Source organism: Triturus cristatus, chromosome 2_2, assembly GCF_964204655.1.
Source record: "Triturus cristatus chromosome 2_2, aTriCri1.1, whole genome shotgun sequence".
Classification (NCBI taxonomy): Eukaryota; Metazoa; Chordata; class Amphibia; order Caudata; family Salamandridae; genus Triturus; species Triturus cristatus.
In genome coordinates this window covers 778877151-778900312 of record NC_140582.1, presented here as the reverse complement: position 1 = coordinate 778900312, position 23162 = coordinate 778877151, and the positions used below count along the sequence as shown (strand labels likewise).

The 23162-nt window shown below is 44.9% G+C and overlaps 2 protein-coding genes across 2 annotated transcripts in view; one reads left to right on the top strand and one right to left on the bottom strand.

Moving 5' to 3' along the window:
- The window catches only part of DLC1 (DLC1 Rho GTPase activating protein), a 1452292-nt gene that overhangs the window by 1103154 nt on the left and 325976 nt on the right, over window positions 1-23162 (bottom strand). The gene's annotated exons all lie outside the window — the stretch shown is intronic.
- Window positions 12201-21222, top strand: LOC146862757 (uncharacterized). Its single transcript, XM_085643398.1, has 3 exons — window positions 12201-12633; window positions 12942-13595; window positions 20891-21222. The coding sequence occupies exons 1-3, from the start codon at window positions 12201-12203 to the stop codon at window positions 21220-21222; spliced, it is 1419 nt and encodes a 472-aa protein (XP_085499524.1).

Sequence of the window (23162 nt, the reverse complement as noted above, 5' to 3'; positions counted from 1 at the left end):
TCCAGCAACAAATTTCCATTTACTACCTGCGTGACACGGTCCCTGCCACTCCTTTCCGAGAGTAGCAATATTGGACTACATTTGAGCTACTTTTTGGTTGGCCGTGGGCTACAGAGTGCTCTAAAATCTGAAAAACTGTCTCCCTTACAGACACTCAAATGTGTACATGAGTACACATTCTGCCACACATAAACACATACTAGTGCACGTGTGCGCACACACACAGCTATCACTAGCAGCCTTGAAAACTCTACAGAAGTTAGAGATTTAAAGTGTCATACACACATTATTGCACTTAGCATGATTTTACTTTGAAGATTGATTTGGTCTGAAAAAGCATACATAAAATACAGAATTTTGACATTTTAGGCTTTGATTAGATAAGAATGCTTCATAGCCACCTGGTTGTGTAGGACATTGGATTTCTGTAAAATTGAATCGGAGAGGATGTGGTTTTATGGCCAGAGCTTTTGACTTTGGAACTGGGGAGCTGGGTTTGAATACCGGCTTTGGCGCAACATCCAGTGATCTTGGATGAAATAATTTAATTTATCAATGTGTAATGAAAATTAATATGGCCCTGTGTAATGTAACTGGTGCTCATTAAAAGTACTCCAGTGCCCGGGAGCTGATTTTGCACAATGAAAACAGTGAAAAAGTTATAGTTTTTAAGTAATTATTGACACTTATTTTTCCCAATGTATCAAGGTGGTGTCTTAACCAATGGAGTCTTAGCATTGGCATAGGAAAGATTTATATTTTGAATACATTTTATTTAAAAGGTACAGTGTGGTGGTATGGAGTATCCCAGGACCCCTCCTTGTCCCTTTCCAGATACCATTCTGCAGCACACGTTGTATGAACCTTTTTTGATGTTGTAGAATTCATTTTTTTCCTAGTGCTTTTTTGTACTGGTCTTCCGTCTGTAATATGGCACCGGTCTACGTGCAAAGGCCAGGGCCCCATGAAAATTATGTACAACCTCTTGAGTCTGTCAAAGATGAGCCCATACTTAAACAGTTCAAAAACCTCGATCAAGACCTCTGGAGTTGAGAATCAAAGGCAGTGCAAGTTTCCCACAGTGGTTGTCAGTGGGTCCTAAAGTTGTTCCAAATACATGGTAATCTAATCCTTCGCTTTCTGCCAAAGAACTGCACAGGTGTTGAAATATTGACAAGGCAAAATTAAAGCACACTTGGCACTTACAGGAGAGTGGGTGTGTTGTGTATGAGGGATATTGAAGTGAAGGAGCTGCAAGGAAGTACATGCAAAACCAATTTAACAAACTTAATAGAATGGAAAGTTAACATGGCCCTGACAGAAATCTAATTCTTAACTTGGAGATCATGGCTATCTTACCAGCCATCAGGACTTCAAACTAATAACGCGCAGATCATGGCATTCACTCCCCTGCCCATCACTATGATTCTGATCTCAGGGGAGCTTTCATGATGCCTCATGCAAAACATATTGAGAACATGCCACTAATATTTCTTAAACATTTTCTCTTCATTGCATGCAAGGGAAAACGCTACTTGATCGCTAGGCAGAGGACTTCTAGTCAAACAGCAGGAATATCCGAGGAAGTGAATAAGTGGGTACACATTTGTTTTTGAGTGATGGTTGATGGGGCAGTGCCGAGGTTTGCCCTCACTAACCTTTGAACACGTAACTTGCAGAGACTCATCAGTGGTATACGGCAGATATATACTGCAGCAATTTTGAGAGCACCTACTTAAAGCCTGGATGAGCTGGAATTACTTTTTATTCACTTAGCATAACATTATTCTTTTATCTAAATTTATTTTATTTAGAATATAAGAAGATGTTTTTTAAAGATTTTTTTGAAACTACAAAGTTAAAAACCTGCTCTTCCCCATGAAGCAGTAACATTGTAGCCATGTACTATTCATATTCATGCAGCTTCTGAATTTTGTATCTTAAGTTAAGCACGCATTTGACATGGATCGTTTCCTGCTGCCAAAAGATGGTAGAGTGCTCAAGCAAAAGGCTGAAACAGAGGGAGAGAGAAAAGCTGCAAAATTAAGGATATATGTTGGACTTTGGTTTCACCTGCATTGTTGTTAGTGGAGAAAATAGACCACAGTGTGTGGTTTGTGGTGTGATCTTAGCTAACAACGGCTTGAAGCCAACCAAATTTAGGCTTTCACTTTGAAACGAAACATGGGTCTCTAGCAGGAAAAAGTAGAGATTTCTTGGCCAGGAAGTTGCAAGAGCTAACTCAGCAGAAAGAAATGGTGAAACATGTGGCAAATACTCCAGCAAATACATTAAAAGCATCATACCAAGTAGCATACCACATTGCCAAAAACAAAAGGCCCTGGGTAGATGGAGAAAAAGTGATTCTCCAGCATTGCCCAATGTGGCTAGGACAATGCATGGTGAAAAAGCAGCAGAGAAGTTCAAGAGTATATCCATCTCAGACACAACAGTTTGCCGCCGCATCTCCGACATGTCAGATGATATCCAGGGAATGCTCATTGCCCGGTTGAAAACAAGTGTGTTTGCTTTGCAGTTGGATGAAGCAACTGATGCCAATTTAATTGCTTATGTTAGATACTGTTATGAAACACTATTATTGGAAGATATTTTATTTTGCAAGCCAATCAAGGGGCGAGCAACAGGATCTGATTGGTTTGACATTATCAACGTCTTCCTGGGTATCCATGGCTTAAAATGGAAAAACTGTGTTGGAAACTGCACAGACGGTGCTCCTTCAATGTGTGGTGCTAGGGCTGGCCTAAAAGTTAAAGTGCTGAAAATGGCTCCACATATTCCGTGGACCCACTGTATGATACACCGGGAAGCCTTTGCTGTTCGAAACAAAGACAGTGAACTTGAGGATGTGCTGAATTCTGCTATTAAAATAGTAAATTTCATAAAGACCCATCCAGCAAGAGCTTGTCTATTTGCAATCCAATGTGCAGAAATGGGAGCTGAGCATGATGGCATGATGTTTGATACAGAAGTTTGTATCCCAGGTGAAAGTGCTGACTTGCATCTTTGAATTAAGGAATGAAGTAAGGCCATTTCCAGTTGGTTATTCCACTTCATGTCTCCCTGCATTGTGACCCCTAGATATGTAAAGTCTTTTTCTTGCTCTAGAGGTCGGTTATTCAATACTACTCCTCCTCGAAATGATCTATGTGAACTAAAGGTCATAAACTTCGTTTTTGACACGTTGATTACCAGGTCCCGCAAAAGACAAAACTCTTCAAAGAGCAGCAGGGCTCGTTGCAGGCCGCTTGGTGTTTTAGCGATAATCAACGTGTCATCCGCGAACATTAGGATTGGAATTCTCACACCAGCTAGGACTGGAGCGTCAGTGGGGTTAGCTTCCATAAATTTTGCAATCCCGATAATAAACAGAGAGAAAAGTGTAGGTGCCATTATGCAACCTTGTCACACTCCTCTTTCTACGGGGAAGGTGTTAGTAATCTGTCCTTGTGTGCCCCATCTGATTCTTGCGTGGCTTCCCTCGTGGAGTCTAACTATCAATGATAGTAATTCATGGGGTATACCTAGCTCTTGTAATACAGCCCACAATTTGACACGGGAGACGAGGTCAAAAGCTGACTTGAGATCAACAAAGGCAGCATACAAGCTTCCCTTCTCATTGACCACCGTCTTCCAGTGTAACATTGTGAAGCGAAATATCTGGTCAACAGTGCTTGTGCGTGCCTGAAACCCCGCCTTAAGAGATGATAAAATACCCTGCTCCTCCACCCAGTCTTGCACCTTGTTCAGTACAAGACAGCCCATAATTGTTTGGAAAGAATCAATTAAACTGATCGGTCTATAGTTTTCAGGTTGACATCTGTCCCCTTTTTTAAAAACAGGGATTACCTCGGCCCCTTTCCACGAGGCCGGGACCTGTGCACCCTTTGCAATTTCATTAGCTAAAATCATAATGTATTTACTCCACTTGGCTTGATCAATAAGGTATATGTCAGCTGGGATTCCATCGGGCCCAGTTGCTTTGCCTCCCAATAGGGTTCTCAATGCAAGGCTAACATTGGCCTCATTAAAAGCTGGGCCGCAAGAATAGGAATGTGAGAACTCAGGCATTTCACTGTCCTCTGGGTTACAGACATATTGGGGTATGAAGTAGTTAACCCATCGGTCCTGACTTACATGGTTTATTGGTTCTATCGGTCGACCACCTCTGCCCCATTTTACAACATCCCAAAACTCTTTGCAATTTTTACTCTTGCAGGCATGTTTAAGGTCCAGCCATCTGTTCTCATCCCAAGTTTTCTTGGCTATATGTTGCACTTTCTTATAGATTTGCCTAGCCGTGCGTACTTTGACAGGATCCCCTTCTCTTACTGCGCTCCCTAGAGACTTCCGTGCCTCCTTGCATTCAGCGTTAAACCATTTTGAAATGTTTCTAGAGTTGGTACTTCTGGTCTTAGACTACTTAAGAAAGTGGAATAAAGAATTCTTCATGGAATTCTATTATAGACTCAGGGGTTGCGGAGTTGGAGAGGGGAGCTTCTAATGTTAGTATCCGTGGACATTTTTCCAAGGGCTTCAGAGTTCTCAAGTAGGAGGGCCCATTTTAGCCTCCTCATAACATTTGTGGAGGACAAATCCTGGGTGGCAATATCTCTATACATGGGTTTGTCTACTTCCTTTATTGATAGGTTAAAAACTGCACACAAAGGGTTATGATCGCTCTTGAGCCTCTCTAAGACCACCATATCACATAGCACATTACATAGTTGAAAGTTAATCAGTAGATAATCGATGCGGCTAGTACTAAGGCCATTATTGAATGTACAAGCCCCATGTCTATCGGACAGGGTTCTGCCATTTGTCGCCCTTAGGCCTTTCTCTAGGCAGATAGAATATAATTGGATCACCACATCCGTCCACTTTTTTATGGGAGCTAAATCTAGTTTAGGAATACCCTGCTGGTCATCTTCATCTTCAGTAAGGTTATGATTCTCGTTTGTAAGGGGCTCAAAGGACACATTAAAATCACCCGCTATTAATACATTCCTGCCCCTAGAATACTGGTCTAGTAAACCATCGAGAGCCGTTAAAAAGTCAGATTATTTTACCATTATTCTCTCTTGCATAGACGTCAATATTGTCTCTTTGGCCCCATTTAACCCTGATTGCTAAGATGTCCTTGTTATTCGACTCTAGTGTCTGTATGACACAACCAAATTCTTGGCGAACCCAGATTAGTAACCCACCCGAGTCGCGTCCTTCCCCCGCCCCCTAGTAGCTGGTATGTTGTAATTTAGGTAGCCTGCATGGAAGCAGGGATCCACCATTCATGTTATCTGCAGGAGGCAAATGTCATATTGGTCCATAAAGGAGTGCCAATTGGGGGATGCAACCTATGTTTCAGGAAAGCACGGACAGTCATGCGGAGCGCCCACAGGCTGGACTCCTGCCACTGGGGCCAGTCAATAGGCCACCCCCAGGAATGCCCAGCTTCAGTGGTGGTGATAGTGTTACCAGTGTGTTATCTGGCACTATGTTGCTAATAGGGCATGATGGCATGAAATTACAAGGAGTGCAGAACGAGGATTCTCTGTTTACTACAAGAGCTCCCTGGGTTTCCTGTTCTTCATAGGTCATGTTCTCGAGTCAATCATTAACTTCCAAGGTGGAAGACCCTACTTGAAGGGGATGTTGTTGCCCAGGGAAACATCTATAGCTGTCAGTGAGTGGGAAATGTCTAAATTGGATTGAAGAGCAATCTGGGGACAATGTGCGGAATTCTAATGCTAGCATATTTTCTGCAAGATCTTGCCCTTTGAGCTTTAGCTCAATGCAATCCAATGGGTCAGTTTGTGAGGTGAGTCTTCTTGCACTATTAATATCCTCGCGAATGATCGAGCGGCACCCCCTCACATAACAGATCCAATGTATTGCTTTGTTGGTAAGGGAATCTGCACTTTCTGTGACATTGTTGTTAGCATATTTGGGTACATTTACCATAAAGATTGTAGAGGCCTGTGATGGGTTGGGACTAGGCACTATAAATCTACGCTCTTGGGTGCTATGTACGGAATTTCCTGTTCTTACTAGGCAGGGTCGATTATTAACTGTTTGTGCCGGAACTGATTTTACACTGGTTAAGTTCGGGTGATCTGGCCTAGCCTTAGGGATCGTTTCTGTTCCTGCCGTAGAGCAGCGGTGGGACTGGGGGGAAACCTTACTAGCTAAGCCAATACTTCCAGAGCCAGGCTTATGTTTATTATGATTTGCCTGTCTAAGCTGGTCGTCCTGACTTAAATTATGTTTTGTAGCTTCTGTATGGGTAGGTATCCTTTGTACTAGGAGTTTAACCATAGATGTTAAATCTATGATCAATAGTCGCATTGATGACATTTCCGACCTTAATCCATTAATAAGAAAGTGTGTTCCCTGGGAATCTATGGGTAGGTTGGCACTAGAACAAGGAGCAAACTTGGGAGGGGGACAGTCGGGCGGAGGAGGGGAAGTACATGGAAGGAAGTCCGGACCATCTCTGACCAGAGAGTCAGTTAGAGGGGAGAACCTGATAGCACAGGCGACTTCAACTCCCAATAGCTGGAAATTATCGCCTACATTCTTAACGGAGGCCTGCCTATCCTCCCCAACATCTATAGTCTTGCTCTTTTTAGTTACTGAGCTTACACCTTCAATCGGTTTGTGGAACATTGCAGGGATGGTTGCAGATACGGAGCCTTGGGATAGATCAGTGGTTAGGACCTGAGCGGATGTATCATCCTCAAGGATACCCTCGCACTTGCTAATGAGTGTATCTATTGTATTCATGACACAATTGTTTCCTGGTTGGGTCAGTTTAAGGGTTTGTTTTTGGATCTTTCTAGCCTTTTTTCCCCTATTGTCCCTGCCGGCAGTACCCCTGACCCCCCTCTCCTTCACTTCCCTCCATTAATTTCCTTTTCCCCATACTCGAAACAGGGTGCATTGTGCGATATTAATAATGTTGAGGACCCTTCAAAGGTGCAAAGCATTGGGAATGACGATAACCTTACGATAACCTTACATGAGCAGATAAAAGTGCGGCAAGTATTTATGTTTTTCGCAGAAAATCGACAAGACGGCAGGGTACGTCAAAACAGAATACTAGCAGTAAAGTGCAGTAAAGTGCAATGTGCAGTGACCTGATTAATATATAACGAGTCCAAAGAAAAGTCCGATCAATCCAAGCTGGATATCAAATGTTTTTTAAGATGATCCCAATCGGCTCAGCCACGAAGCGTGTAAATTATGCAAGTCAAGTTGAAATTCGACTACAAATAATATGGCGGTCAACGAAGGGGCTCACAGTACCTTTTTGCCGGTTCCTGGTGCAGGGTGGAATCCTGGGCCCTGGGAGTTAGGGGGGTGGCCCTGCCCTACCTCTTCCTGGCAAGGACAGGCCCGGTCTTGACCCGGGCGCGGCCCGCGCGCCTCCCGCACCGCATTGGGAGAGGCTGCACTTTGTAGCGCGGTGGAAACTCCTCCCCCTCACCTGGGGCAGCGGGAGTGGGGCTGGTATGCCTCGCGTTGCACCCTGGGACTTGTAGTCCCACCTGGGTGGATGGCGGCCCCGGTGACTGCTGTGGGGTGATTCTTTGGCAGGCGAGGTGTAGCACCCTGGGCTTAGGCTCACGCCAGGTTGTATTAGCAGGGAAAGTGGAGACCAACAGACCCCCTTCACTTCAGGAGCGTAAGGCAGTTTCTTCTGGGTTCGGACCCTGCAAAGCAGAACAACTATGCAATCCCCACTAGATTGTGCTTTTAGCATACCTTACTGACATTTTTGAGAAATTACATTCCTTGAATCTGTCTTTGCAAGGAGCTGAAATCACGTCTTTTACCATGAATAAAAGAATACCTGCATTCACGAAGAAGCTGGAATTACGAAGAAGAAGAATTAGAAGGTGGCCTGTTTGAGCCATGTACGTGTTCAGCTGAATATGAACTTCCAAGTGTTGCGGAGTTAATAAAAATCACCTGATGTCTCTCAGGGACAGTGTACAAAAATATTTCCCTGAGGACAACGATCACATCAATGACTGGGTCTCTCAGCCACTTCTGGCAGAGGTGGGGAGCCATTTCCCAATTTGTACGCAGGAGGAACTGATTGATCTCCAAAGGGACTTCACTCTGCAAATGCAATTCAGCAAGGTTTCATTGGGGGAGATTTGGCTGAAAATGTCTGCAGAACATCCAGCTTTGAGAGAAACTGCTATCAAAACTCTCTTGCCTTTCAGCTCGTCCTATTTATGTGAGATTGGGTTCTCAACACTTGCGGTATTGAAGACTAAGTACCGTTCAAGACTGGATGTGGAGCACAAACTGAGTACGGCAGTAGCAAAAATCCATCCACAGATTGAACGTCTCTGTGGCAAAAAACAGGCACACACATCACATTAATTTTGGTGATGTTATTATCAATCTATATCAAATTATGTTATATGTGTAAAATAAATCACCCTAGTAAAAAAAGAGTGTGCACATTTTATCTTGGAAGATTTTGATTTGAACTGGGTTACACGCCTCTGTCAATTTTCCACACCCACTCACAAACCTGCAGTTTACTAAACACTCTTACTGTGTTTAACATTATTTGCCAGATATGGCCTGGGATATGTGGATGGCAGTTGATTATGTAGTGTACCAGATACCAGAAATTTCTGTCAGGTAGTGGGGGGGGGGGGAGGTGGCGACGTCTAAATACATTCAGCTGGGGGGGCTCAACCTAAAAATGATTGAAGACCTCTGGTTCAAGTTAATATTTTCCCTGCCATACCTTCTCATATCAAGAAAGACCACTCCTGAAAAACAATCGTCTCATCACAAATTCTACAGGAGCATGCACTGTGCACGGGTCATACATTCCTGACATGCAGATCTCAAATCAGCAGTCATACTCTCCCCAGATGCCCCTTTAAAGCATCTTGGGAAATATGGGAGCCGAGGCCTAAATATGGTACAAAAAGTGATAGAAAGTGCATGGGAAGAAAGCAAAGGTAACAAGTCAGCATGCTATTTATATACATTCTATAGCGGAGGAATAACAAATTGACTGGTTTATCATACACTCAGATATTTTGCGATGGTTGGATTTGCACAGATTGTGCTATGCAATTTTACTTTTGGTTGCGGTGCAGGAATTGATTGGGTTTGTTTGGTTGGAGAATTTTTTCATCGATAGAAAAATATATGGGTTCCACTCCCTACTCTTCATTATATACACTCGAGTGGCAAGGATTAGACATTGACAACTCCAAGTGCTAAAGTACACATGACACAGAGGAATGTAACTCACTACCTAGCGTAATAAATCTAATAACTGCCACCACATATGGGCACCCAGACTGCATGGTTCTGCATTCTGGAACATATAGTACCAACACAAGATGGTAAGCTAGATCTGTTTGTTACAGGCCTCCTTTTTTCCAAGGGCTCCACCAACAACCAAGCAAAGCAGTTGTTGTTTCTGTGGACAGTGTGAGTGACTGTAGGGACTGTAGTTACTCCTCCTGATCCAGGGGGTTCTCTGCGGCAGATCTTCCTGAGTTCAAGGTCTATCTCACAACCTTTCTGACCCTGTAGCTGTTCGTGGCACAGCATGAGGTTCTTTACAGGTCGAGCTCTCTCTGTTCCCAGGGACTCCTCTGCCACTGAAAAGAGGCCTTCGATAAACACCCGGGGAGTCTGTAGTTTTCCTTTGGCTGTTTACGTTCGTTTTGCGCATCTGCAGGTTAGAACTTGAAGAAAGCGAACCTTGAGTTTTAGTTATATTTGCGATTTGTTTGCGCTTTTACTTCATTCTTTTAAGTAATCAGGGGCAGCTTCACTAGTGCATTGAGTAGGAGCTCACATCTTTGGATGCTAGTTTAGGATCCTGCTTGAAATATGTTAGCAGAATAGGGATGTTATCTCTGCAGGATATAGTTTATAACTTTAAAGAGCCATCCAGTGATGAGAAAAAACACTTCTCCCCGGTCCTTCATCTCTAACAATAATCAATAGTTCCCGCTCTAGAATATTCGTTTGTTGGATGATATCATCAGGGGTTCCAAAGGCTATTGATACTGTTCTCTGGAATCCCCTTTAACAGAAATAATTATGTCTTCATTAAATATATGCGTAACCACTGCTAGAACCTTTTTATGTGTGACACTCAAAGTCTGTTTTTTTTCATTTGGTATCCCTTTGCATGCTGAACTTTTTGAGTCACTGCTTCCAGATTGAAAAACGACAAGCTCCAGAAAGCAGTGTGCTCTGCCTAAAAAACAGAATGTTTAGCACATGATGTTCCTCCCTGAGGAACCAGAAGTATACATTATAATGTGTCCCGCAGCTGCACAGGCTCCGAAGCAGTAAGGGGGGGATGGGAAGTTGGGTACAGGCAACATAAAAAAATAAAATAGTGAACTTACCTTACCTGCCGCATTGCTCCTTTCCCGATCCGGTCCCGGGCTGAACACACTGCGCAGGCTCAGAGATGGCAATTCCTGACGCTGCTCTCATGCTGGGAATGCTTTTCCCAGACTGAGAGCAGCGCTGGGAGTGATCTGAGTGCCATGGTTCGGCACTCAGGCTGTGCCTGGGACCCTGTGGCTTTTTGCCACCGGCTGTACAAGTACAGGTGGGTGGAGAAATGCTAAATGTGCATGATGACGGTTTGGCCAGCCTAAAACGGCCAGCCAAACAGTCATGCACATATGGGGTCTGATTCCGATGTGGTTAGGAAGGCCTCCTAACGTTATTTGTTCTGTCCAAATCGGATCGGAAAGGTGTCTTTCCGACTGACTCGGTAAGGGTTCAGACCGACCAAGTACGATGCGAGTTAGGCGTTAGGAATATCCCAATCTGAACCCAACGGCATTTGGAATGACTAAGTTGTACGGAGCAGAATCGTACATCTCTATGGGCCGCGTTTCTGAACGACAGAGTACGATGCTGGATTTGGACAGCCTTTCTGAATCATGCCGTCCAACTCGAATCGGCAGTCGGAATCAGATGTTGGGGGCCCATAGTGGGCCCCCCTGCACCCGAAGCCTTCCCATTCTGGCCCGTGGGGGTACCGATGGGTCCCCCTTTACCAGCCATGCACAGTGTGGCAGGCACCAGGGGGTGCCTGCCACAGGGTGCCCGATTTTTCCCAGCCACCCCTTTCTTCAATGGGAACCTATGCATTCGGTCGGAACAAAGGCGCCCATTGAAGTCAATGGAAGTCCAACCAAATAATATCTGGAAGCATCCGGATGCATCGTACTCGGTCGGTTGGACTCTCCCGATCCGATTTGGTCAAAAACCATTCCCAAACCCATTCGGTCGGGAAGCTTTCCATACCCCATCAGAATTGGGCACTTAGTAGTGCCCTCATCCTGCTTCCCCACTGCTGTTGTAGGATGCATGACCCCGCCCTATGACGTGCTGCTGGCATCCGCAGGTAAGAAGAAAAATAAAATGATAATAAAATAGGTTTATTATCATTTTATTTTTCAAGTGTTTACCTCTGCTGCCACCTAGTGGGGTGACGCTCCTCCTCCATAACAGAGGAGCCGCCCCTGGACTTTGCTCTTACATACAATCGTTATCAGATCTGCTGATCCAATAGACTCAGTCAAATGAACCAAGACTTAAAACTCCCGGTATCCACTGATATGTAAATGCAAAGTACATGAATGGAAAAGTGGTGTGACATGGAGCCATTTGGTCACCCTAACTATACAAGAATGAAGCCAAGTTCTTTGGAATGTGCTCTGTTCTCCAAGGTTGTGCATTTAAGAATATTTTTTATTAGCCTGTTGATTTCAGGCAAAAAGTATCTCCCATACATAGAGAGTTGCACTAGGCTTACCAGATGACTCTATGGGGCATATGTATCAAACTCCCCTTTAGCGAATCTCAAATTGCGAGAATTTGCGATTCGCAAAATCAGATTCGCTAAACGGGATGTATAAAATAAATCGCTAATCATTTGCGATTCCTTAAAAATCGCAAATAATTCGCAGAATCCCGTATTGCGATTTCTTAATAGCGAAATTCGCTAAATAAGAAATCGCAAAAACGGGAATCTGCAAGCCTGGTGCAGGCTGATGACATCACAAACAGGAAACTGTAGTGATTGCCTGCACCTGCTCACCTGAGCCACACCCAGAGGCTGCTTGTGGAGTGTGAGGAGGCTTTCCTGGAGACAGCAACCAGCAATGGATCCCAAACAAAACCAGCAGGGCAAAGATGCAGAAAAAAGAAAGAGAAAACACAAGTTTTCAGAAAAGGAGCAGGAGGTCCTCATTGAGGAGATGGTCTGCAGCCATGAGCTCCTGTTTGGGAAGAAGGCACTCAAAGTCCCAGAGGCCAGGAAGAGGAAAATCTGGCTGGAAATACAGAGCAAGGTGAATGCTGTTGGAGTCACCACACGCACCATCGAGGAGCTGCGCAAGCGGTGGTATGATATGCGCCAGAGGTCCAAGGAGAGGGTGGCAGCCAGACTCAAGGATGCCAGTCAGACTGGAGGAGGACCATCCACTGCAGAGCAGCCAACCCCCCATGAGGAGCTTGTGGAGTCAACCCTCCTGCCTGAGAGCGTTGGTGGTGTGGCTGCAATCGACAGCTCCGACCCCTCATCCAGCAGACAAGGTAAGATGCATGCCAAATCACCCTGCACTCCTCCCCATCCCTTGCACACTCCCCCAAATGCGCATAGTTAACTCCCAACATGCCAATCCAGCCCAGGTCTTACAGCACACCCAGCAATGCATCATGGTACTCGTAGTACTGTGTCTGACTGTGTGTCCATGACACCATCACAAGTAAATGCAACATATGTGTTTTGGGGATCATTGAATAGAAATGTGTCAGAGATTAGCCGTCAAAGATTTGTAACTTTATTGAGTGCCACATGCAGACAGTAACACAAACTCATATAGTCCCCTTTACATCCACAGCACACGCCATGCCACAAGAAGACAGCGCTGAGGGAGAGGAGCCTGCAGACCCTGCGGACTCCAGCGATGAGACAGAGCAGCAGCCAATTCAGCGCAGGAAGCGCGCACATGTGCCCCCACTGCCTCCATTTGAGGATGAAGTCCCAGCAACAGGCGATGACACCGACAGGAGAGAGGGGAGTCAGGGTGTGACAGACATGCCCCGTCATGACGCACCAACACCAAGGCAAAGGGAACAGGCCATTTCCAGGTCAAGGCCCAGGAGCAGCACTGCAACAGAAGGAGAAGGCACCGTGTTCTCCGGCTTGGAACAGTGCATGTTGCAGGAACAGCGCCTGCAAAGCAAGGCAATGCGGTCAATGAGTCGCCAGCTAGGCCGCCTACATCAGGACAATCGCAGCATGGTAGCGGCAATACGAGAGCTCTGTGCCACTTTGAGGGACACCCAAGCTGCCAATGACAGGGCTGGACGACGTGCCAATGCACGGCTACACAATTACACCAAGGCAGTCAACCGCCTCTGCACCACCACCAGCGCACTCACACGCAGAAGCGTAACCATGCAGGTGGACATGGCACATTGCTGCCAGGACATAGCGCGAGGGCTTGCGCAGGTGACCACTGCTGTGGAGCAGCTGCAGACAGCCAATGCAGGTGGCAGCGCACTAATGGCCTCTGCTGAGAGTGAGGACACATCGAGTCGCAGCAGCATCACTCCAACCTTGCCAGGTGAAAGACGCCGCAGTGGCAGACAGGTAGCAGGCCAAGGGCGCACCATGGGGGTCAACCACCCTGGACGGCACCGACGGAGGTGATCATCTGCGGGGACACTGACTGCAACACGGGTGCATTAACCCGCAAAAGGCTGTTTGCCCTATTTCATGTGCCTTCTCTGCACTGTGTGTACAACATGTGCTGGGGACAATTACAATTTCTTTCATGTTAAGTGTGATTAAACACTTGACACATCATCAGGCTTTGTAGTCTCATTTCCTCAACACTCACCTAAAAGTAGTTTTGTGTGATCTCAGTCCGTCTCTGGCGTCCAGCAGCTGCCCCAACTCCTGGTGCTGGTCTGGCAGGGGGAGCAGGGCGCTCGTCATCCGATGTGTCTGTATCGCTCACATCAATTGTGGTGCCTTTCCTCATTGCCATGTTGTGTAGCATTGCACAGCTTGCCACGATTTTACAGCAGGTCTCAGGGCTGTATTGCAGTGCGCCTCCACTCTTATGCAGGCACCGGAAGCGGCTCTTCAGGATTCCGAAGGTTCGCTCAATGACACAGCGTGTAGATCTGTGTGCCCTGTTGTAGCTCCTCTCACTTGCATTTGCAGGATCCAGGTATGGGGTCAGGATGAAGTCGCGCACTGCATAGGCACTGTCACCTGCATGGAATAAAACACAATAGGTGAGTCAATGTCCCCCCCCTCAAGTGATGTAGTGGATGTATTGATGTGTGCAATGTATTTACCGAGCAGGTACCCCTCCCCAAACTCTCCAGCACTCAGACGTCTGTGTATTCCACTGTGTCGGAAGATGAAGGAGTCATGTGTACTGCCGGGGTATTTGGCTACGATGTCGGTGATGTGATACTTAGCGTTGCACACAATCTGTATGTTGAGGGAATGGTAGCATTTCCGATTCCTGTAGACATATTCAGTTTCTGCTGGGGGTGTGATGGCCACATGGGTCCCGTCAATGCAGCCGATGACGTGGGGGAAACGTGCAATCTGGTAGAAGTCCAGTATCGTTTGTTGTAATGCCTGTTGGGTGGTGGGGAAGTAAATGTGATGTGGGAGCCTCAGTAGCATTGCATCTAGGAAGGCATGGAAGAAGCGCGAAAGTGCACTCTGTGACACACCACCAACCTCCGCTATGACCCGTTGAAAACTCCCTGACGCGAGGAGGTGCAGGGAGCACAGGACCTGCACATGTGTGGGAATTGTTTGTGTCCTGCGAGTAGGGTGCTCCAAGTGGGGTTTCAGCTCCTCAATCAGGTCCATTATGGTCTGTGGGTGCAGTCTGTACTTGTCATAGATCTCCTCTTCAGTGTTCTGTAACAGGGTGATGCGCAGCCTGAAGATACGTTCCTGTCTCATTCTCCTGTGTGCAAGGGCCCGAATACGCAGCCTCCTGGCTATCACGTACATTGCAGCCATTGTGGGTGTGTTTGTTGCATTGTGGGCTGGTTTTTGTACCTTGCACCAGTTTACCACCTGCAAGCAATTGGTGTTAATAGCGATTTCTTAATTTGCGAATTTCGTAAAATCGCAATTTGCGATTTTTTCATACATGTGTTTGCGATTTCTTAGCTAGCGATTTCTTGTTAGCGATATTCGCAACGCTAAGGATTCGCAAAATAGGTATTCGCTAGGAAATTCGCAGTTTTCTTGTTTCGCAGCCTAAGAAATCGCTAATTTAGCGATTTCTTATTTTTCAGTTTGGAAATGTGTCATACATATGAAATAGCGAAAAATCAGTCGCAAACGCTGTTTTTTGCGATTCGCAGCGTTTGCGACTAATTTTTGCTTTCATACATATGCCCCTATGTTGCTAGGGTACAGCTTTCCTAATCCTAGAATTTTGTTTACATATCAATATTTCAGTTGTGTTATCCCAGTTACTTCAATTGAAGTGACTCAAGCCAGAAATGCCCACAATGCACCTGTTTTATAAATGAAAGACTAGGACTGGAGAAGCAGTAACCCTGTGACATGGAGTCATTAGGCAACACTAGGAGAAATGTTCGCTAGTAATGGGGAATTTTCTTGGCAGGCAAACAGCCATAAAATTGCCTATTTTCAAGGGTGAATAACCAGGGACATCTTTTAGGGTTCACCAGGGCTTGCACATGTGACCCCTGGCTTGCCCTTTGCGACCCCTGGCACTTCCTTTGCGACCCCTGGCCTCAGAGGCTGCAAAGGAAGCAAGAGGAATAGAGGAACAGGGATTTTGCATTTCTCTCTCGTTATTGTAGCTGCTTCTGTAGGCAGCTGTGCCCAGAGCAAAGTGGAAATATTTAAATGCTTCAACTTGTTCAAGCACCTAAGTTGTTGCCTAACAACACCTTTTGAGGACTCCGGGCCACAGTCTCCACTAAGTGCAAGTCTGCTTGGCCTGCAGACTGTGGATTTTGGTGTCTTTCTAGACTGGCCTGTCGCGCTTCCCAGTGTTCCTGGAGCCAAGCTTTCTTGTAGCATGTGACCTGCACTTTTACAGAATTAAGCATTTTTGCACCCTGCCAGGAACCACAGCATTGCAGTCCCAGTAAGTAGTTTTATTTTACTTTCTGCTATTAAACCAATGTGTGCTTATATATATCTGTCCAGTTAAAGCATAGATTAATTGTGTATATGTGTTACATTTTAATTCCTTATTTATGACACTTTAGCCCCAACTCTAAGTTGCATAACATTGGTTGGGTGCAAACTCTGCACCCGTAAATTCCACCAGTGCCATGCAATCAGGATTTTTTTTATACAGACTAGAGGTGAACCACAGTCAATGACATCACGTTAATCAAGAATCTCCGTTCAAATTTCACAGTGTATGCAGTTGTTCACTCTATTTTCTTGTTTTAGTTCCTTTAAAAATGTCACACGTTTGCATCAAAGACAGACAATGTGTTTCATCCACACATTTATAGTTTGCTACTGACTCGAGATACGTTTTATTTAAAGCAATCTGGGTGCACGGCCCAGAGGAGTGTTAAGTGACATTGTTTTAGTTTTTGTTACATTTACCTCCAGATTATGTTTTGTGTGGCTAGCCAATGCATTCAGTGATTTTTGTAATCCCACTTTGGTTTGACTGAATAAGATATTATCATCAGCGTATGTATGATAAGCGAGTGAGTCGAAAAGGGCCCAGGCTTGGGGGGTGAAATTTTGTCCGTTCCATCACATGTGTAAGGTCTGACATAAAAAGATTGAAGAGCTGCAGAGCTAAAACGCACCCCTACTTTACGCCTTGATATGTGGCTATCTTTTTAGATAGTTATGTGTCATCCCCTAATTTTATTTGTACGCAAGTATCCATGTATAGTAACCAGATGGCGCAGAGAAGTGAATCTGGTAGTCCCCACATTTTCAATTTAAGCTATAAGAGCTGGTGATTAATACGATCAGCTCAGAAATCAATAAAGGCAAGATGTTGCTTGTGTTTGAATTGCTTACTTTGATCTGAAATATTGGCGGCCACTAGTATATTTGTTATTGTGCCTACTCCCTTTTTAAAGCCTGTTTGGCTAAGAGGAATAACGTTGTTTTTATCTGACAAGGTAGTTAAGTCTGTTAACAACAGGGATGCTGGTGTTTGGTGGCCTCTCAGTCAAGGAGGGCAATCAAGCGATGTGCCCTGTCTCCAGCTTCAAATATGGAATTTAATATTGAGTCCGCCAATTTTCCAAGATTTTTCCACTTAACTGAACTTCACTTAATAACAGGGTCTTAAAAATCACCTGTGGTAGGCCCTTTGGGCCAGGAGCCCTATCTCGGCTTCCCATTAGTCGAATTTTACAGACTTGTGCCAGGGAGTATGTTATTTTGTCTTTGCTTGAGTCAGAGGAATTGGATACGGAAAAGATTTGCTGTTGATCATGACTTTGATGCTGTTGATTAATTGTTGATTCTGAGATATTGGATTTGTTTAGAGATATTTCTGCTGTATTGAGACTGTTTATTATTTTCCAGAAGTTTCTAGGGTTGCGATGCTTGGCAGCGTGTATAGTTTTTAACCAGAATTCATACATGGCTGCCCTTTTGTCTTCCATAGCTGTTTTTTGTATGCTTTCTCGAGCCTTTTCAAACTCTCTTAGAGTTGATGGTCAAAGGGACGCGCTTCATGCAAATATGAGTTAAACTCCTGGAATTGGGAATAATATTGTGCACCAAGAATTACTGGGCAAAATTCTGCATTGTATTTCCTATTCAGACGGGTTTAGCACACAGATGTAACACCTGCCCTGAGAAGCTGGCAAATATAGGCAGGGACGTCCTCAATGTGATTTGGTGAGGCAATGGGAGGGGTGGGAGGGGAACGTAAGATGTTGGCTGGTGGGAGACCATTACATGCTTCCCCCATCCTTTCCTAATGTGGTTTTACCAGCAGGACTTTCCATCTGGTAAGATACGGTCTGTTGTCACAGCATGTGATACATTCAGGTGCAGGAACAACAGCCTACTCATAATTGAGTGGAGTGAACTCCGCACAGGAAACCTGCTCAACTCAACACATAATCAGGGCACTTGAGTGACACTTGATCACTCAGCTGAGGATGAAGCACTAAAAACGTCATAGGATTTATTTTAAATGAAAGGCGGAAGAAAAACAGAAGCTCCACAACAGCAGGAGACATTCTAGTGGCCCCAGCCTCCAGTCTTCAGTAAAATATTTACATAGCACAAAATGTATGCCCTAAAACTTCATGAGTCAGGCCTTTTGGTGGCAAAAATACAAATTGAGCTACTTTTGAGCAGGATTTCTTTTAACCTAGTAAGATGTGATTTAATTTCTTAGCACTTAATTACTGATAGGTCAGGAAGACTTTGCATGGATGTCACTAAAGGTCACCAGTGACAGCAGATTTTATCCCTAGATTGTCCCTAGATTGTCCCGTGCAACCCCTAGCACTTCCCATGTATCCCCTGGGATGTAAAAGTAGTGCCAGGAGCAAAATGGAAATGGGGCGCTACTGAGTCCTGTTTCATTTCTACTGCCCCACCAGACTGGAACATTTTAATTTATTAGACTGTGCAACAAACGTCCAAAACTATTTATGCAAACGCAATACACAAACTAATAAAAAAAATAATGCTTCCATGCAATAAAATAATGGTATCATGCAGAGGTGTAATAAACATCTCCACAGCTGCCCAGAGGTGCTGACTTTTGATGCAAAAGCAGCAGATACTTTCAAAAGCAGGAGGCAGGGAGGGTTGAATAGACCACCATGCTTTGCATGGCCTTACAAGGAAGGTATAAAGTCACTCTGAGGTGTGGCAATAACTCACCTACATGGACAGTGCTTTTTCACTTTCTCTGCTACCCAGAGATGAAAGAAATTCCAGCAAGACAGATCTCAGAGGCCTCATTCCAAATCTCACGATAATCCTTATGGAGCCAGTAACAGCACCTACCAGCCTAATTAGGGTTACAAGAACCGGGTTAACTCCATGGAGCCGGTGTATTTGGCCTGCAAATTTCAGCCACTGATAATAGCTGAAATGAGTGGGGGAAACTTAGTATAGAAATAGAGAATTAACATGGAAAAAGGGTGAAATATTCCTGAATTCCTGTGTAATTCCTAAATTCTGAAGGTACCATGAGTCTACACCTTGTAATGCCCAGTAATTACACCCAACCCATGAAGTTAATCATGCATCTGTAATTCTGAGGTGCAGGGAGCCATCGTCTTAATGCTCTGAGTCTACGACTTGCCTTTGATGTGCGTGGGGTGCACTGACTTCAACAAACCCGGATCCATCAGCAGGGTGTCCCTGAGATGGTGAGGCATCCTGGGTGACATCTTTCCTCAGACCATAGTGCTTTCTGTGATTGTCAAACTTTTAATTTCTCAGAGCAGTGAGAGATGAAACAGGAGCAAGAGTGAGTTGAGATGAAAACTAGGAAAGGTGGAGGTAAAAGGGGAGTTAGTGAAAAAAAATCCTAACAGAGGAAGACATAATCTGGAAGATTGATCTCAAGAATGTTTGAGGCAGGTTGAATGGTAGGGGAGATATAGCAGTTGATTAGAGAGAGGGAAAACCAATAAATTGCTATATTCAGTTGTCAAACATAAGGTTGAAGATTTTATGGGTGCAAACTAAAAGAACTCAAGACCTGCTGGTCTAAAGGAAATGGGAATGGCAGTGATAACTAGGGAGGTGGAGTTAAAGGGGATGCTGGGAAATATATAGGTGGACGAGAGAAAGGCAGAGAAAAATTTGAGAAAATTAGAGTAATGAGGTTGGGAGTAGGAGGCAAATTCTGGACCCAAAGGAGGGCTAAGGGTGTGCAGAGGAAGGAAAAAAAAGATAGGGAACTCATTTGATAGAGATGAGAGAATGAGGGAGAGATATAATGGGAAATGTGTGAACAATAGTAATGAGATGTGGTAGTGGGAGGGAACAGGTAATAGAATTGTAAGAATATGAGAGAGAGTTGGTAATAACACAGATGTGGTTAAGAGATGAACTGGGAGAGGAGAACGCATCATAGGGTGATGTAGAAAAACTGTTAAAGTGTTAAAGTGATGAGCATGACATGAGAAGTTGGAGGCTAGAGGAAGATGGGCAGGAAGGCGATGAAAGCATAGCAGCTATGTAGGTGAAAGGGATTGTCAGGCAGAGCTGTGAGACGTAGAGTTGGTTAATGGAAGAGACATGGGATGATATGATAAACGTATGAAAGATATCTCTAGTTTATTAATTTTGCACTAATTGTAGAGTTTATACCTTTAGTGATGTACTTCCTGGGACATCACCAGAGTCAAAGGTCACTGGCATCACTGCTGAGACGAGAAGGTTGAACATTCTCCAATTTAAGCAACACAGAGAAAACGGCCCTCCGTGAACTAAAGGAGGACACCTCAATCATCCTGAAACAGGCAGACAAAGGGGGAGCGATTGTGATATTAGACAAAACCACATACAATGAGGAATGCCTACGACTCCTATCAGACAGGAGGAACTACGTGCTGAGAAGAGACCCGATTCCAGATTTGACAAAGGGCATCGCCACCTTAGTGAAGGAGGGAGTATCCAACGACTGGATCTCGAGACATGAGGCGGAATACCTTATGAACAACCTTCCCAAAAGGCTGTATTTCTATATACTACCTAAAATTCACAAGCAGACACAGCCACCACCAGGGAGGCCAATCGTGTCAGGGATCGGTTCAATTTAGGAACCTTTATCAAAATGTTGTGACTTTTATCTGAAACCACTAGTACAGAAATTACCATCATACTTACAGGATACCTTAGACATCCTGACCTGTTTGAAGGAGATGCCCTTTGATCCCACCAGCGAATTTCTTCTAGGACTGGACATTGAGGCGATATATACCAACATCCCCCAGAGGGAAACCATCAGGGTATTGGAGGATATCCCTTTTGAGGAAGACTGGATATACCAGACACCTCAAGCCTTTGTGTTGAGTCTAGCGGAACTGGCCCTGACCAGGAACTTTTTCAAATATGAGGGGACACTCTACCTGCAGACCCACGGGACCTCGATGCTCAGTACTTTTGCCCCGAGCCTGGCGGGCCTGTATGTGTGATCATTGGAGAAGAAGGAGATCTAAGACCCAGGATGTATCTGGGCAGGACGCTACATCGACGATGTGTTGGTGATTTGGAAAGGCGATAAGGAATCAGTGGATCAATTCCTGCTCTGGCTAAACCAAAGGAATCCCTTGCTCCATTTCACGTCTTCCGTGACCAGAACAGGACTTCCTTTTTTGTACCTCATCATCGAAGCCAAGGAGGGAATACTTCACACCTGGGTTTTTCATAAGCTCACAGATAAAAATGCACTGCTTGCCTTCGATAGCTTCCATCCGAAGTCCCTGACGGAGAACTTACCCATAGGCCAATTTTTCCGGTTGCACCGAACTACCTTCAAAGAGGAAGCAACTCTTCTCTCAAAGAAACTGCTCCAACGGGGATATCCAGAACAGACCATCACAAGAGCCCGCAAAAGAGCGCTGAATGCGAACAGGGACAACCTTCTGGAGAAAAGATCATAACCGGAGACAAAAAAAACGGTTTGCATCACTACCTTCAATACAGCCTCCCACCAAATTCGGCAGGTGATTCTGAAGCATTGGAGTATACTGAATTCCCAGGCATTGAATATTGAGAAACCTCTGTTTTTCTTCAAAAGAAGAACCTACCTAAAAGACCTACTTGTACACCCGAGACCAGGAGGGACAACACAGAGAAGAATGGAAGTACAAAGTCTCCTACCACCAGTACAAGGACACTCCCGCTGCAGATCCTGCAATGTGTGTCACCTAACGGATAACACCAGAACCATCGACATAGGACTGACCTACCCCTGGGAACAAAGAACACAGACAAATCAAATTGTAATACAGAGAACGTGATCTATCTAATCACCTGTCCCTGTGGAAAACAATATGTGGGAATGACCAGCAGGAAAGTGAAAACACGCATTATGGAACACCGAAGCACGATAAGATGTATGAGATCAAACACGAAACTGACAACCCAGTATTTGGAGAGACACCATACTCCAGAAGATATGATCTAGACAGTTATAGAGAAACCAACCCTAGTGAACTGGATTGGGGATAAATCAAAGGCACTATTCCGGAGAGAGCAGAGCTGGGTGTATAGGCTCAAGAGCCATATAAACGGCCTTAACGAAGACATTCCTTGGCACTCTCTTAATAGGTGAGAGTCGGTTGATATTGTACTATAGTCTTCTCACAGGAACCGGTTTGTAATTTGTAGTTTGTCCTCATGAACTGTACATCCATTTAATTTTATACAGGGATAGAGATGAGTGATATTAGACAAACTCTATACTATTGTGCTAAGAGGGGAACTTTGAAGGATAGGGGGCGTACAGAGGGAGGATCTCGGGAGTTTCCTCCCTACTGTTCCTCTCTTCGTAGACACAATACACCAACAGTAAAGTCTATTCGCACCAATCCTGTGTACAGATATGACCCGTAGGACCAGAAACCTTGGATAGGACACTTGGTTGGTTATCTTTCTTCGTAGATATAATTTACCAACAGTATGGTCTATTCGCACTAATCCCATGTATAAATATGACCCCTAGAACCAGAAATTTTGTGAAGACATGATCTATACTGAGAGAAAATCGGCACAGGAAACACCGAGGCGCGTGTATTTATTTTCTAAAAGCGATCTACTGTAGAGCACTGTCAGTTTTCATGACTACGTCGAAATGGACGCACAGAGTACGGGCAAGCGCTGCCCAAAAGCCAACCCATGTGATTAGATACTGACTCACGCGATCATACGCCGACCCACGTGTTCACGCATCACAGGTGGACACACCGGCACGTACCTGGAAGCAAACCGGGACGTAACAAGAACAAGCACAGCTAAAAGGAGTCTCGAGCTCGGCCATCCCGCACTTCTACACGGTGGAGGAGGCGAGCACTGAATACAAGGAGGAGCATCACCTTTCAGGTAGTAAGGAGGAAGGGGGGTAATTAAACAA

What these genes read in the sequence shown, in the direction of transcription:
- LOC146862757 (XM_085643398.1), top strand. Translation starts at nt 12,201, where the DNA reads ATGGATCCCAAACAAAACCAGCAGGGCAAAGATGCAGAAAAAAGAAAG. An exon ending in CCCCTCATCCAGCAGACAAG is followed by an intron (nt 12,634 to 12,941) that starts GTAAGATGCATG and finishes TTACATCCACAG; the next exon opens with CACACGCCATGCCACAAGAA. An exon ending in GCTGCAGACAGCCAATGCAG is followed by an intron (nt 13,596 to 20,890) that starts GTGGCAGCGCAC and finishes TGAAACCACTAG; the next exon opens with TACAGAAATTACCATCATAC.